Source organism: Manis pentadactyla, chromosome 4 (genome assembly GCF_030020395.1).
Source record: "Manis pentadactyla isolate mManPen7 chromosome 4, mManPen7.hap1, whole genome shotgun sequence".
In the NCBI taxonomy this organism is placed as follows: Eukaryota; Metazoa; Chordata; class Mammalia; order Pholidota; family Manidae; genus Manis; species Manis pentadactyla.
The window spans coordinates 24,596,393-24,613,332 of NC_080022.1; the positions used below are offsets into that span (position 1 = coordinate 24,596,393).

Here is a 16,940-nt window from a genome sequence, read left to right on the forward strand (position 1 = left end):
TACAAACATTTTACATATGTTTTATGTTATATAAAAATACATATTAGTGAAATCACTATATAATATATATTTGTATGTGGTGGATATTATTTCATGATAGTATATACAGATCTGTTTCGTGTTTTTAAATAGTTGTTAAGTATTCAGTAACTTGAATGTACTGTAATTTTTACTCAGTGGTTCTGGTGACAGACATTAGGTTGTCTTCAGTATTTGGCTATTTTGAATAATACTGCTTTAAACATCCTTGTAAATGTATCCTTGTGCATTTGTACAGGTACTTCTGCAGGGAATTTTTGCAGAAGTGAAATCACTGGATCAAACGGTGTTGCCAAATTACTCTCCATAAAATATTGTACTATCTGAAACTCTCACTGATGGTGTGTGAAAGTGCTTGTTCCTCATGTCCTCACCAACCTAGATTATCATGGCATCTTAATTTTTATCATTTTGATAAGGAAAAAATATCTCATTGTTCTAATGCATATTTCCATGATTCTGCTAAGGTTAAATATCTTTGATTTCTCATGTTATAAGTTGCAGTGCAAAGAATTTGAAGTATCAGGTCACCACCAACCACTCTGTAGACCAGATGGGTGTTGGTGTAAGGGTATTATTTCCTGTTCCTCAGCAAAACTGCTTGTTATTTTTCCAGATATGATGTGCTCACTAGTGCCCTCTGGACAGTCTTTTGGTACTTCTCTCTTGCCTAAAGATACTGCCTCATTTTCTTGTGGTTCCTTGGATGAGGATGAGTTGGATGACTCCTTGCTGGAGCTGTGTGATGGAGAAGAAGATGATGGCAATTTAAGTTTAACTGAGGAAGAGATTGAGGAGTTCTTAAGGGATGATGACTCATCAAATGAGAACTCTTCTGGGAGAGAAGGGTTGCTTAAAGATGACAGCAGGCATGTTGAAAAGGGAAGGAGAGGGAGTCAAATTCTGCCTGACACTCCCCAAGAGAAAAATTCATTGTGCAGCTTGGGACCAGTAGCTGAGACCGCTGGCCTCTTCAAACTACCTCATCTAAGTACATCAGTTGGTCATGGACCGACTCCTATTAAACCATTAAACAGACTCTTTGCACTAGAAAAGAATCTTATAAAAATAACAGTTGTTGCACCATTTGATCCAACAGTTTGTGATACTGTGCTTGATAAGGACAAGACTGATTCATCCAAAGATTCTGAAAAACCCTTTTCCTTTGGGGAAGAGATGAGAAAAGATGATCTTAGCCCAAATGAGAGCAAACTTCACACTGATTCTGAAGGCAGCCCCAGTAACTCTACTTGGGATGGGCCCCTGCTTCCTTCTCCTTCAGACAATAACTTTCAACAAACTGTCTCTGATAAAAATAGGCCTGACAGTACAAAACCTACACCTGAATTCTCTCAGATCTTGCACCACTCAGAGACTCCTAATATGGGGTCATCCTGGAGAAATGGATCGCATAAATCAACTTGTGAAATGAGGTTTCCAGTTATTTCCAGTTCTTCAAACAAAGTAAGTATATTTTTATCAAGGTGGAGAGAAAAAATGAAATTATTTTCATTCAGGTGCTATATAGCAAAGCTTTGTATTCATCAGATAAATTAGGGTTTGAATCCTAATGAGCACTGTGACCTTGGACAAATTATTTAGTGTCTTTGTGGGAACACATTTCTTATCTGTAAGTGAAACTAATACTTTATGGTATAGTAAGGATTAATGAAATAATGTATTTACATTAATTGGTACATCATATTAAATTGCCATTTATTGAAAATTACTAAGGAGATGATGATTTTACTCCTATTTCTCCTTTCTTTGGGTTTTAGCCAAAGTCTTAATCATCGGTTACTATGCTGAATTAAATACAGCACCAGCTCTGAGTGAGCATTGAAGAGCTGAAAAATCTTGGGCAATTTACCTGACCTCTTTGAGCCTGATTCTCTATCTGTCAGAAGGGTCTAATTAACTCCTACTGCTTGGGGTTTTTTTGTTTTTTTCTTAAGATTACAGTCACTCTCATTTAAAGGACCTACCGTAGTGCCTGGTACACAATAAGGTTGAAAAATATGCCTCTGTAGCCTTTAGTTCAATACTATTTCCATAGTGTTTTCTTATAACTAAGGACCATCTTTCCTTCTGCATTCTTTCTGCTCTGAAAAAAATAAAACAGGATGTTCTTGACAAGGATTCTGGGAAGCTGAAAGTCCGTGAGAGAAGACTAGGCAAAGTCATTCCTGTTCTGCAAGCCCAAACAAGGTAATAGTATAATGAAATACTCTGGTTTCTTTTGGTTCTCTTCAGTTTCTTCCTTTCCCTCCTCAGTTTCCGGTTAGTGTGGGAAAAAACTGCACCAGGAGTAAGCATTTTGAAGTTTTGGGACCACCAATAAGATGCTGTGTGATCTTGGGCAAGTCAAATCTATGACCTTAGTTTGTCCATAAAATGAGGCTAATGATGTCTTCTATGCTGCTTCATAGGCTTAATTTTGAAGAGTAAGAAAGCCATATTAGTGAAAGCACTGTACAAATAGGAGATTTCTGTGGGGCAGCCTGGTCACAGATATGACAGGAGGGTAGAATAATTTTAATGAAAATGTTAAAAAATATATAGAAAATCATTGAGTCATCTCTTCCTACTTGCACACAACTTGTTCTTGGGGAAAAAGTTCCAGTTGAGGTTGCAGATTTGGGTCACTTTTTCAATCTGCCCTTTGTTGCCAGGAGATGGCAGTGTCTACATGGACATTTTCAATTAGTAAAGCTGTTTAGCGTCAGATTGGCTTCCTTACAATATTAAAAAAAATTTTTTTTGATTATCCAGATACTGTATGTATTGTTTTTAAAAATTAAATATTACAAATAAGGCTAAAGTCTCTTTGACTACCACCCCAAATCCCAATTTTCTGATTTTTTCTTTTGTTTTCTTTGCATAATTGAGGGAAACTTTGTGAATTGCTTATGATGGACATTATACCAAAAAACACAAGTCAGACAACTTGGAATAGTAATAAATTCACTATCTCAATGTTCTTATCCACTGACTCCTCAGTACAGTAAAGGCATGATGAGCAAGGGCCAGAAATTGTTCTTGCCAAGGTCACCAGTGTTCTAACTGCCACATTCATCTGGTTCTTTTGCAACTTCATCTCATTCAGCTTTTCTGTAGCTTCTATGAAGTTCGCTGTTTCTTGACTAACCTTGAATTATTCAACAAGTGCTTTCTTTCTCCAGGGACTAGGGAATCATTACTTTCCTATGCCTTGCTAATAAGAGGTTGTATCTATCTTAATTTTTGTCTAAACTCCATACTTGATTTCAGCATTATGCTATGTGACTGACACTGTCTTCTATCTCTGGATCTTTAAGAGTATTTTGTCTCTGAAAGTTAGCAGTTCTAACTGATCAACAATATGTCTTTACGAAGCGCTATACTCATGTTTCTAACAGACTGTTTTTCCTCCTTCTGGTTTGCTTTGTTCAAGGACTAATGAGTCAACGTTTTCACAATCAGATCTAGAAGAGCAGAAGCAAAGTTACCTCAGGAGTGTCATTGCTCACATAGAAGACCCAGTGGACTCTAACCAAGGTAACATGGTAACCAAAGAATGGCATGTAAAAGATGTGATGGGACTTTTTTTCTCCCAATTGTTATATAGCTTAAACCGGGAGGTTATTTTGAATTTCCTTAATTACCTAAAGATTTTTCACTTAAAAGGACTGCTAACTAGATAATCACCTAAGTGGTTTGGCTAACCAGTTTTATAGAGTGGTCCAAGGAGACTCATTCCAGTACATGAAGAGTTCCTCCCTCCCCCATGGTTGAGGACTGTAACTAGACCTGTACTTTTTGCTGGGTATTTTTGTCCGAAAAATAGTGTATGTGGGTAACAAGGGATTACTTGGTCATTGTTTTTTTATTTGGAATTATTTATTTTCCCTGCTGCCTTCAGCATTTAAACGTAAAAAGCAGGCATTTCAAATACATCTTGCATCTTGGCATCTGAATAAAAGCTCTTGAAAGGCTTTACCTTCTGATCCTCCAAGCCAAGTTCTCCCTAGTTCTTATAAAAGCTATTGTAAAATGGCTAGATTCCTTCCCCAGCCCCCAAGAGACTGTAACTAATAGTCCATGTTATTATTCATCCTGAACTATTAGCTGATGGGAAAACTCCTAAAGGGAAACTTGAGGGCAGTACTGAAGGTGCAGAAGTTAGTAGCTACTAATAAAATAATCTCTTCTTACACAGATGATTTCATATTCTGTCATCTTTAGCTCCTTTGTTCATTCAACATACCTTTCTTGAGTACTTTCAGTTGTGCTGGGTTTGAACATTAGGTGTTGGAAATGTAAAGAGGTGTTGAGTTAGAGTGTTAGCCCTTTGGGAAATAATAGTCCAGAGAAGGAAGATAACTATATTGCAGTATTGATTAGTGCTCTAACAGAATTATGTACAAAGTGCAGTTTGGGGAAAGTGAAAAATGGGGAAGGAGGATGCCCTAGGTAGGCTCCACAGAGAAGATAATCAGTTCAGGTACTCTAAATCACTAGAGAGGGTTTTAGGAGAATTTTTGGCTGAATATCAGAGGAGATTCACCTCTGACAAATCTTGAATTATTTAGTAGGTTTTTTTGTTTTGTTTTACAAGGCTCTGAGGGAAATTCTTAGAAATCTGAGACATCAGCCAGAAGAATTTTTTATTCCAGGTGCTTTTACTTTTTACTCAAAAGATTTCATTAAATAATCAGATACTACTACAAGTACAATTAAAGTCATGCTGATTGCTTGGACTTCTGCTTGTGAGCTCCCTTTGCTTAACTATATTAAAGGCCTGATTGAAGTAGAGACGCTTGTCCCCTCCCCATTGAAAGGGCAGATTAAAAGCAGTTTGTCTGCATTCAGCCTCTATGGATGCGACTCCATCATTGCTTTGCCTTCCATGAGGTGACTTTTCTTTTACCCAAGGCAGTTGACACTGATGATATCCAATTACATTTTCCCTTCTCATTTTGGGCATTTCACAAGAAAAGCAATGAGCAGGTGTTTATATTACAGCATCTTTTCCAGTCTCTCCCCATTCAGCAGTCCTGCTCCCATTTTATGTGTAACCCATAAGGAACAGCTAGAATAACTAGTACAGAGGAAAGAGTGTACTTAGTGGTTGGGAAACTAAAGTCTAGTGTAGAGTTAATTTCTGGGTTCATATCCTAGCACCACTGCTTACTGGCTGTGTGACCTTGAGCCAGTAAAAACTCAGTTTAATCATTTGTAAAGTGGGAATGATAATGAGGCTTAGCTTATGTGAAGATTAAACATGTAAGTATGAGTATAATGCATAGAACAGTACCTAGCCATAGCAACTAGCATTTACTGAATACTTAGTATTATTAGCAAGAAAGTGAATGTTTTCATACTAAAGTTTTTTTAAGTAAAATAGTATGTCAGGTGTTTGTTTTTAAATCTCAAAAGAAAAAAAAACCTGGAATATTAAAACAGCTGTAATAAAATGTCAATAAATGAAGCTGATGATGGGTATGTGGGAGTTCATTATACTGTTCTCTGCTTTTGTATATATTTGAAAATTTCCATAATAAACTGTTTTTTAAAAAGTACATCTTTTAAGGGATTCCTTTTTGACATCTAAGGATTGTCAACATTACCAGTCATTCTAAAAATTTCACAGGTCTCCAGTGCTTGCTTCTGCCTTCTAGGAACCTGCTGTAATATTAAGTTCTTAAATCACTTTCTATTGTCCAGTATGCATACATAATAAGATTTAAAAATTTTATATACCATACTGCAGGAGGAATGGGTACATATTTTTCATCTCTTCCCTATTTACATAAAGAGGAAGCATACTACCTCCAGTCCTCCTTTTCAAGATATTTGTGCTATTTCACTGTCAAAAAGTACAATTTTTCAGATTCTTTATAAGACACATAGAAATTAGTAGGGGGCAGATTCAGCTGTAGTTCCTGCCAATTCAGTTTGAATACTCTCCATTGGATTAATCATCATCTTTGACTTTATCAATAATGTGTATATATTATTGATACAGAATATAATAATATAAATCATCTTTCAACTCCATTATTCTCATTTGGGTATAATCTCAGTTTAGTGCCACGTGGTTCTTTAATTTTATGTACAAAGTCATCAATTATTTCCTTTCTGACATTCTAAGTTCTTAGAAAAGACCATTTAGATCTTATCTTTAATTTCCTAACATGTAAATCTGTTCTATGTATCTTTGCCAACTGACCATTCAGCCTTTGCTTAGAGTTGGAATAATGCAAAACTCATTACTTCATGAAGCAGGCCATTCATTGATTAGAAAATTCTAGTTGTTAGAAAGTTATTTCTTATGTTGAGCCAGACTCTGTTTCCCTGTAATTTTCAGTGGCCCTTCCTAGTTCTGCCCTTGAGGGTCACAAAAAATAACTACTCTCTTTTATATACTTAATGTATTTTAAGGACCTTTCCATGTGAAATATCTCAAAATAAGAGTTTTAATATATATGTAAAGTATTATGTAATTTTGTATTCCATCTTGCATAATTAGGTTATGTCCATTTTCATTAGTAATGCTACAGTAACATTCTGGTCAATAAACGTTCATATACAACTCTTAATTTCTATAGGATAAATACCTGGAAGTGGAATTGCTGGGTAAAATATATAAACAGTAAAAAAAAATTTGTTTTATGTTACCAGATTGTCCTCACCAAAAATTGTATTAATTTTTGCTGTTACAGTTTGATAGGTAATATTTAACATATTTTGTTTTAATAATTAGATTAAAATTTTTAGATACTGGTGCTTTATATTTAATCATTTCTTAAAATCACCTAATATCTAGTCCATGTTGCAATTCCCCTAGTTGTCCCAAAAATGTCCTGTAAATTTTTCAAATGGGATCTAATCAAGGTTCATATGTTTAGTTATTGTCTCCTAAGTCTCTCTTAATCTAGGTCACTTGTTTTGTAGATTGTCCCACAATTTGAATTGTGTCCGACTATTTCCTTGTGATGTCATTTAACTTGTTCCTCCATCCCTCGTAGTTCTTGTAACCTGGAGGTTGGGTCTAGAGGAGGGATTTAGATTAGGATTAAATATTTTTGGCTGAAATAATTCATAGATAACTGTGTTCATCCTGTATGTTATTAGGAGGTACCATCTAATGACAGGTTGTTCCACTAATAATGATGCCAAGTTAGATCACTTTGTTAAGGAGTTAAGTGCCACATCTCTCTATTGTAAGGTGCATTTTCCCTGTAATTAGTCATTTGTGGGGTGATGCTTTGGAACCATGTGAATATCCTGTTCCACAGCAGTTGTTCACTTGATGGTTTGAACGTTCATTGGTGATCTTGCCTGAAACAGCACCTATACAGAGTTGCACAGAAAACGTTCATTTTCTGTATCATTTCTTTTACAGTTGTTACCTAGCATTTCTCTAAAATTATTTTTAATTTTTTTAGTGTAACTGTTATCTCATGGATTCTTTTAAATCAATTGATTATCGTCTTTTTTTTTTTTTTAATGCTCAATTTGTCCCAAAGTTGACCAGTGGGAACTCCTTCAAGTTGACTAGTATGTCTTCTGATGTGATTCCATTAGTCTTTTTTAATTGTGGAAGAAAAGTAACATAGTTATTCTCTTTACCATTTTTTAGTGTAAGTTCAATAGTGTTAAATTTATTTGCATTGTTTTGAAACAGATCTCTAGAACTATTTTATCCTGTAAATCTCAAACTCTGTTACCCATTAAAAAACAACTAGCCTCAGTATAGCACAGAGAAGACAAGTAGTGACTCTAAGGCATCTTACTACGCTGAGGGACAGTTGACTGTAATGTGGTATGTGGTTGGGATTTGCTAATGGGGAAATCTAGTAACCACAATGTTACTCATGTGATTGTATATTAATGATACAAAAAAACCCCACAAAAAACAACTAGCCTTATGAGTGTTTAGTAAAGGATATAAATTGATGAATCACTAAGTTGTTCATCTGAAACCAATATAATATTATATATGTTAGCTATATTTCAATTAAAAATTTTTTAAAAGCAAACTAGCTTCTTCTACCTCCCCACAGCCTCTGGTAACCACCATTCTACTTTATATTTCTGTGAATTTGACTACTTTAGATACCTTATATAAGTGGAATCATACAGTACTTATCTTTCTGTGACTGGCTTATTTCAGTTAGCATAATGTCCTCCAGGTTCATCCATGGTGTTCATCCATAGATGTGTCAGAAGTTCCCTTTTTTATGACTGAATAGTATTCTGTTGTATGTATATACCATATTTTGTTTATCCATTCATCCTTCAGCAGGTATTTGGGTTGTTTCTATCTCTTGGCTGTTGTGAACAATGCCGCTATGAACATGGGTGTGCATATTCTCTTTGAGACCCTACTCTATAAATTCTTTTGGGTATGTACCCAGAAGTGGGATAGCTGGATCTTATGGTAGTCCTACTAATTTTTTGAGGAACCTCCATACTGTTTAACACAGGTTTGCACTATTTTAAAATCCTACCACTAGTGTGCAGTTTCTCTACATCCCCACTAACAATTGTTATTTTCTGTTTTCTGGCAGTATATCCAAATGGTTGTTAAATCATTACATGTTGTTTGTATTACAAACTAAGTAAATATTGTTTGCTGCAAAGCCAATAATGTACTATGGTGTCATTTCCTTTCTGAATTATTTGTTTTTCTGGAGTTGTTAATTACCTCACTTATTTCTTAAACTACAAATTGATTTATCCTTAATTTTATTTTATAAATGCAGTTTATATCCTTATCAGTGTTCCCGTTACTCTCCTGCAAATGTTCAGACATACCCAGTAATCTATCAATTCCTTTAAAATCTCTTCTGAAGACCTTCCTAGAGCCTTGTGACCTTCTGCTCTAGTCTGCACTGCTTATTCTCTAGACTTGCTACAGGGATATCATCCTAGTATTTCCCTTTGTTTACTTTCTGGGTTGAATCCTGTTTCCTCATCCCATTTCTTCCTCTTTCTTGATCTTTGGTTTTAGTGGAGCACATTGTCTGAGAATTTATAAGAAAGGATACACAGGAGTTAAATTTGGGGGGCCCTCTCCATATCTGAAAATGTCTTTTATCTTCACACTTGATTGGTAGTTTGCTATAGAATTCTAAATTTAAAATAATTTTTCTTCAGAATTTTGAAGGCATACATGTAAGTGTTGCTGTTAAGTCCATTATCAGTTTAATTTTTATTTATTTGTACTTATTCTCCCTGGAAGTTCTTAGAGTCTTCTTTTTATCCATTGTATTCTAAAAATGCGTACTAATTACTGATTTACATTGGTACAGGTCTTTCTTTTTCGTTTTCCTTTCATTCTTTATACCAGGTACTCAGTGGGCATTTGGGCATAGATATCTCAGTTCTGAGACTTTCTTATATTTCCTTGATAACTGCACCCCCTCTATAATCTGTTCTGTCTTTAAGAAACTCCTAATAGATAATTGAACTTCTGAGGATTGATTTTCTAAGTTTTATCTTTTCTTTCCTTGTTCTACCTTTCTTTATTGTACTGTCTGGGATATTTTCATTCCTTTTATTGACTTTTTTTTTTGCATGTTTTTTGTTTCCAAGAGTTCTTTCCTGTTTTGTTCCCTTTTCATATCATGTTATTATTTTATGAATTCTTTATCTCAGGATATTTTTTCTTTTTTGAGTTATAATTGAAATATAGTAAACTGCACAAATTTTACTTTTATTGCTCATTAATTCTCCTCACCAGTTTAATTATGTATTTTAAATTAATATTACAGTAAAATTAGCAACTATCTTTAGTTCTATGAGTTTTTTTTTTTTGGTATCATTAATCTACAGTTACATGAGGAACATTATGTTTACTAGACTCCCCCCATCACCAAGTTCCCCTCACATACCCCATTGCAGACACTGTCCATCAGCGTAGTAAGATGCTGTAGAATCTCTACCTGTCCTCTCCGTGCTGTACAGCCTTCCCCGTGCACCCCACCCACATTATCCATGCTAGTCATAATACCCCCTTTCTTTTCCCCCCCCTTATCCCTCCCTTCCCACCCATCCTTCCCAGTCCCTTTCCCTTTGGTAACTGTTAGTGTAAGGCTGGAGGTACCAGAGAGAGGAAAGCAAGGACAGTGCAAGCGGAACAAAGACAGCACCAAATAGCTCTGTGCCATATAAGGAAAGAATGGACAGCTCTTCCTGGATTCCAGTCCCGTGACATGTCGACAAACTCTGGATGCAGACCCCCTCCATCCGGAAGGAGGAGACCTCTGGCTGTCCATCACCCAACCCTGAGCCAATAAAAATTCCCCACATACCCCTGGTGCGGCCCACTTCCCCCTCCCTTCCCTGTGCTTATAAAAACTCCCCGCCTGCCGTGCTGGGCGTGACTTCTCAGGCCTGTGTCTAAGCAGACTGGTGAACCTCGCCCGGGATTGCACTCAAACTGCCTGGCCCTTTGTTGCCTCGTCGCCTGCTTATTTCAGTTGGAATTTATCTTATAGTTAGTCCATTAGGTTCTGTGAGTCTGCTGCTGTTTTGCTCCTTCAGTTTTTTCTTTGTTCTTATACTCCACAGATGAGTGAAATCATTTGATACTTATCTTTCTCCGTCTGGCTTATTTCACTGAGCATAATACCCTCTAGCTCCATCCATGTTGTTGCAAAGGGTAGGATTTGTTTTCTTCTTATGGCTGAATAATATTCCATTGTGTATATGTACCACATCTTCTTTATCCATTCATCTATTGATGGACACTTTAGGTTGCTTCCATTTCCTGGCTATTGTAAATAGTGCTGCGATAAACATAGGAGTGCATCTGTCTTTTTCAAACTGGGCTGCTGCATTCTTAGGGTAAATTCCTAGGAGTGGAATTCCTGGGTCAAATGGTATTTCTATTTTGAGCTTTTTGAGGAACCTCCATACTGCTTTCCACAATGGTTCAACTAATTTACATTCCCACCAGCAGTGTAGGAGGGTTCCCCTTTCTCCACAACCTTGCCAACATTTGTTGTTTGTCTTTTGGATGGTGGCAATCCTTACTGGTGTGAGGTGATATCTCATTGTGGTTTTAATTTGCATTTCTCTGATGACTAGCGATGTGGAGCATCTCTTCATGTGTCTGTTGGCCATCTGAATTTCTTCTTTGGAGAACTGTCTGTTCAGCTCCTCTGCCCATTTTTAAATTGGATTATTTGCGTTTTGTTTGTTGAGGTGCATGAGCTCTTTATATATTTTGGATGTCAACCCTTTATTGGATCTGTCTTTTATGAATATATTCTCCCATACTGTAGGATGTCTTTTTGTTCTATTGATGGTGTCCTTTGCTGTACAGAAGCTTTTCAGCTTGATGTAGTCCCACTTGTTCATTTTTGCTTTTGATTCCCTTGCCCAGGGAGATATGTTCATGAAGAAGTTGCTCATGTTTATGTCCAAGAGATTTTTGCCTATGTTTTTTTCTAAGAGTTTTATGGTTCATGGCTTACATTCAGGTCTTTGATCCGTTTCAAATTTACTTTTGTGTATGGGGTTAGACAATGATCCAGTTTCATTCTCTTACATGTAGCTGTCCAGTTTTGCCAGCACCATCTGTTGAAGAGACTGTCATTTCCCCATTGTATGTCCATGGCTCCTTTATCGTATATTAATTGACCATATATGTTTGGGTTAATGTCTGGAGACTCTATTGTGTTCCACTGGTCTGTGGCTCTGTTCTTGTGCCAGTACCAAATTGTCTTGATTACTGTGGCTTTGTAGTAGAGCTTGAAGTTGAGGAGTGAGATCCCCCCTGCTTTATTCGTCCTTCTCAGGATTGCTTTGGCTATTCTGGGTCTTCGGTGTTTCCATATGAATTTTAGAACTCTTTGTTCCAGTTCGTTGAAGAATGCTGTTGGTAATTTGATAGGGATGGCATTGAATCTGTAGATTGCTTTTGGCAGGATGGCCATTTCGACAATATTAATTCTTCCTAACCAAGAGCATGGAATGAGTTTCCATTTGTTAGTGACCTCTTTAATTTCTCTTAAGAGTGTCTTGTAGTTTTCAGGGTATAGGTCTTTCACTTCCTTGGTTAGGTTTATTCCTAGGTATTTTATTCTTTTTGAAGCAATTGTGAATGGAATTATTTTCCTGATTTCTCTTTCTGTTAGTTCATCGTTAGTGTATAGGAAGCAACAGATTTCTGTGTATTAATTTTGTATCCTGCAACTTTGCTGAATTCCGATACTAGTTCTAATAGTTTTAAAGTGGAGTCTTTAAGGTTTTTTATGTATAATATCATGTCATCTGCAAATCGTGACAGTTTGACTTCTTCTTTACCAATCTGGATGCCTTGTATTTCTTTGTTTTGCATGATTGCCATGGCTACGATGCACAAATTCTAAGTATACAAAATGTTGAGTTTTGACATTTGTGTACACCCACAAAACTCATTGCAATTAAGTTTAACATATCACACCCAAAAGTTTCTCTGTGCCCCATTGTAATTCTTCCCTCCTGTCTTCCTTTTGCCCCTCTAATCCCAGGTAACCAGTGATCTGCTATCACTATAGATTAGTTTGTAATTTCTAGAGTTTTATATAAATGGAATCATGCAATATGTACTTTTTTTTATTAGCCTTCTTTCTCAAAGCATAATTATTTTGAAATTCATCATTTTGTTGATAGTTTATTCTTTTTATTGCTGAGTAGTATTTTATAAATATAGCACAATTCGTTTATCCATTCACCTAATGGGCATTTGGGTTGTTTCCAATTTTTAGCTATTACACATAAGCCTAAATGAGCATTCATGTCCACGTTTTTGTATGGATATACTTTCATTTTTATTCTCAGTATGGGGGAATAAAATGATTAGGGCATATGGTAGGCCTATATTTAAATTTTGAAGAAACTACAAAACTGTTTTTCCAAAGTAGTTGTGCCATTTTGAATTTTTACCAGCAGGGTTTGAGTTCCTGTTGCTCCCATCCTTACTGAGGATTGTTCATTCATAGTATATAGAAATTCAGTTGATTTTTGTACATTGATTTTATATTCTGCAGATTTGCAGAACATGGGGGTTAGGGACCATGAAGTCAAAAAACGTGCATGTAACTTTTGACTACCCAAAAATTAGTAGTACTGTTAACTGGAAACCTTACTGATAACATAAATAGTCAATTAACACAGATTTTTATGTTAGGTGTATTATATACTCTATTCTTACAATAAAGTAAGCAAGAGGAGAGAATATGTTTTTTCAAATTGTCACAGATCTCCAAAAAAGTTTCCAGTATATTTATTGAAAAGAATCAGTCTATAGTGGAGCTATGCATTCAAATTCCTGTTGTTCAAGCATCAGCTATAATTGGATCTTGCTTTTTCTAGTCTCATAATCTCTGTCTTTTGAGTTTTGGTCCAATCAGTATGGACAAAATCTATCTTCTTGCTACTTGTTTTCTGTTTTTCTTTTGTTTCCTCCTTTATCTTTTCCTGTTTGTTTTTTTTTAACTATTTTTTAGTATTCTATTTAATCTTCATCTTTGACCTACTCCCTGTATCTCTGTTTTTAGTGGTGGTTCTAGGGAGGTAGTTCTCAGAGTTTTTGTTATCAGGACCCATTTACACTCTTAAAATTATTTGTACTCTTACAGATTGAGGACCCCAAAGTGTTCTTGTTTGTGTGGGTTATATTTATGTTTATGTATACTCAAACATACTAAAAGTTAAAATGGTAAGTTACTAAAATATTTAGTAATACATTTAAAAATAACAATAAACATATTGCATGTTAACATAAATCAAGTTTTTATTAAAAATATATTTTCCAAAACAAAACCAAAAATTTGGGGAGAAGAATGGCATAATGATTTACTTTTTTCATTTTTTTAAATCAAAATTGTATTGAGGTAATTGTAGATGTACATGCAATTATGAGAAATAATATGGAGTGTTCCCTTGTATACTTTGTACAGTTTTCCCCCAGTGGTAACATTTTGAAAAACTATAGTGTAGTATAACCACCCGATACTGACATTTATACAATTCATCAGTATTATTCAGATTTCCCTAATTTTATGTGTACTCTGTGTGTGTGTGTGTGTGTGTGTGTGTGTGTGTGTGTGTGTGTATTAAATTCTAGACAGTTTATCACCTGAGTTAGTTTGCATTTCCACCAGAGGAATTCCATCTTCACAAGATTCTTCATGTTGCCATCTTTAAGCAACACTTGCCTTTCTTCTGCCCCCCATGTTTTAAAATTACACAGATACCCAACATCAGTGATTTACATTTTTGCCTATCTCTTAATGTCTGGCTTAGTAGAAGACTGCTAGATTCTCTTTAGTGGTTCTGCATTCTGTATGTCATGTAGCCTCTTGAAAACTCCACAGTTCACTTTTGAGAGAATTCAACTGGAAAAGACAGATAATATCTGGGTGTTGTTATGAAAATAATTTTGACCTTGTGCAATATCATGAATTATAAGAAATATGTATATCTGGTCATTCATATGACCACATATATATATTTCCTAGGTGTAGTTGGTCTTCATCCACAGTGCCTAAAAACACTGCAGTCTTAATGGTGGAATGGGTATCTTGTCATGTTAATGAGAGACTTTTGGACCCCACCCAAGGGTGGTAGCTAGAAGTTGAATCAGCCAATGGCCAATGTTTAGTCAATCATGACTATGCAATGAAGTCTTTAAAAAAATCTGTGAGAGGAGCATACCTGCATCTCTGTTGGAGACAGCTTCCACAGTTGGGGAACCAGAACACTTCCACATTGCCATGGAATGAGGCCCCAAGCTCCACAAGGATAGGAGCTCCTTTATTTGGGATCTTGGCCTGTATATCTCTTCATCTAGTATTCTTTATGGTATTATTTATTAAACTGGTAAATGTGTTTTTCTGAGGTCTGTGAGCTGCTCTAGTAAATTAATTGGGTAACAGGCTGGGTCTGCAGCTGGCATCTGGAGTGGGGGGGTGAAGGGCAGTCTTGTAGGACCGAGCCCTTAACCTGGGGGATGTGGTGGTGTTGTCTCCTGGCAGGTAGCATCAGAATCGAGTTGAGCCGTTGTGTCTGAGAATTGTTTGGGAAGACAGACACACACACACACAGACACACACACACACAGACACACACACACACACACACACGTTTTATACCCTCTAACTTCTAGTCTGCCTTCAAATGATATACCACTTAGCCGTTGTGTCTGAGAATTGTTTGGGAAGACACACACACACACACACACACACACACACACACACACACACGTTTTATACCCTCTAACTTCTAGTCTGCCTTCAAATGATATACCACTTAGCCGTTGTGTCTGAGAATTGTTTGGGAAGACACACACACACACACACACACACAGGTTTTATACCCTCTAACTTCTAGTCTGCCTTCAAATGATATACTACTTAGCCATTGTGTCTGAGAATTGTTTGGGAAGACACACACACACACACACACACACACACACACGTTTTATACCCTCTAACTTCCAGTCTGCCTTCAAATGATATACCACTTAACAAATAATGTCCTGCGCTAATAGCAATATGCTTCCAAATCTCATTCTTTTCTGTGCTATTGTTTTTATACATTTTACATATACATACATTTTAAACCTTTCAATACATTACTTTTAAACAGTTATGTTTTAAAGACATTTTTTAAATGAGATAAAGTCTTTTATATTTTATCATATATTTACCATTTCCAGTACTCAATTGCTTTCCATCTGATGATTTCCCTTTTCCTGAAAACTCCTTTTAGTTTCTTATAGTGCAGGTCTGCTAGTGATAAAGTCTCTCTGCTTTTGTCTATTTACAAAGTATTTGTTTTGCCTTCATTTAAAAAAACTTTATTTTGAAAAATTAGACTCAGAAACTCTAGAAGCTTTAAGACTGATCTCAGTTGTTCTTATTCTCTCAGGGATGATAGTTCTGAACAGTCTGAAAACAGTTGTTCTTTATGTATTTTACCCAGTTTGTGGTTGCTTACTATAGGAAGTAAGCCCCATTCATCATAACTAGAAGTGGAAGTTTCTGCTTTGATTTTTACTGCAGACCAAAAGCAGCAGTTGTTATGTAAATTCTGGTACTGCATTTGCCATAACTGTTGAGGACATTCATATATTGCTCAATATCCTTTAGAATACAACATTTTGGAAATGAACTATACAACTCTTGTTTCTTTTGTTTTTGCCTTGTGTGAAAGGAAAATCAGTCAAGATTTATAGTTAGATCATCACAGTTTTGTTGACCTAGAGGTGACACATTTGCATTCTTGTTTTCCATTTAATCTTTTTTCCTATTTTATTAATCTAGTTAAAAAGATTAGCTTACACCCCTGTAGCACATTTTTTTCTTTCCTATTTCATTCTGTTGTCTGGAAGCTGTGTCTGGGGAGGTCTCTCCCTGCTCACTAAGAGAAACTTGAACCTGGACGGGGGAGTCTTGACTCTGGACAAGAAAGGATTCTTGAGCAGGTTGGATGAGTGAGCTAAGGAAGGAATTCATTACAGTGAGAGTAGCAGGAAATGGCAGCTGCCTTGCAGGCAGCAGAGAGCAAGTAAAAGCAAATGGAGGAAAGCGAAGCTCATTGAACTCCTGCTTGGCATGGGGCAAATCTCTTGCTGACTCCTAAAGGCAGGGTCACCTGGTGTCCAGTGTCTGCTTAATTCTGCACCACCCCAGGATTTGGGGGAGTTGCAGAGCATTGGATGGAGTGAGATTATGTTCTGAGAACTTCCCAAAGACAAAGAAAGGACATTTTCAGGCAGGCTACTAAAGAATATGATTGTACAGCCACAGTCCTGTCCAGGTTACCCAGGCGACGGGAACTTGCAAGCCCAAATCAAAGTTGTCAGTAGTCCCTCCTTATCTGGAGTAGAATAGAGACAGAGAGAAGTTCTTGTGCTTAAA

General features: G+C 36.3%; 1 protein-coding gene across 4 annotated transcripts in view; it reads left to right on the top strand.

Moving 5' to 3' along the window:
* Window positions 1-16,940, top strand: part of S100PBP (S100P binding protein) — a 31,823-nt gene that overhangs the window by 5,992 nt on the left and 8,891 nt on the right. For all 4 annotated transcript variants that reach the window (XM_036885215.2, XM_036885212.2, XM_057499955.1 and 1 more), the window contains 3 exons: window positions 656-1,503; window positions 2,162-2,247; window positions 3,473-3,576. In XM_036885215.2, coding sequence (XP_036741110.2) covers window positions 658-1,503; window positions 2,162-2,247; window positions 3,473-3,576 — 1,036 coding nt within the window. In that variant the 5' untranslated portion in view covers window positions 656-657. The remainder of the gene's footprint in view (window positions 1-655; window positions 1,504-2,161; window positions 2,248-3,472; window positions 3,577-16,940) is intronic.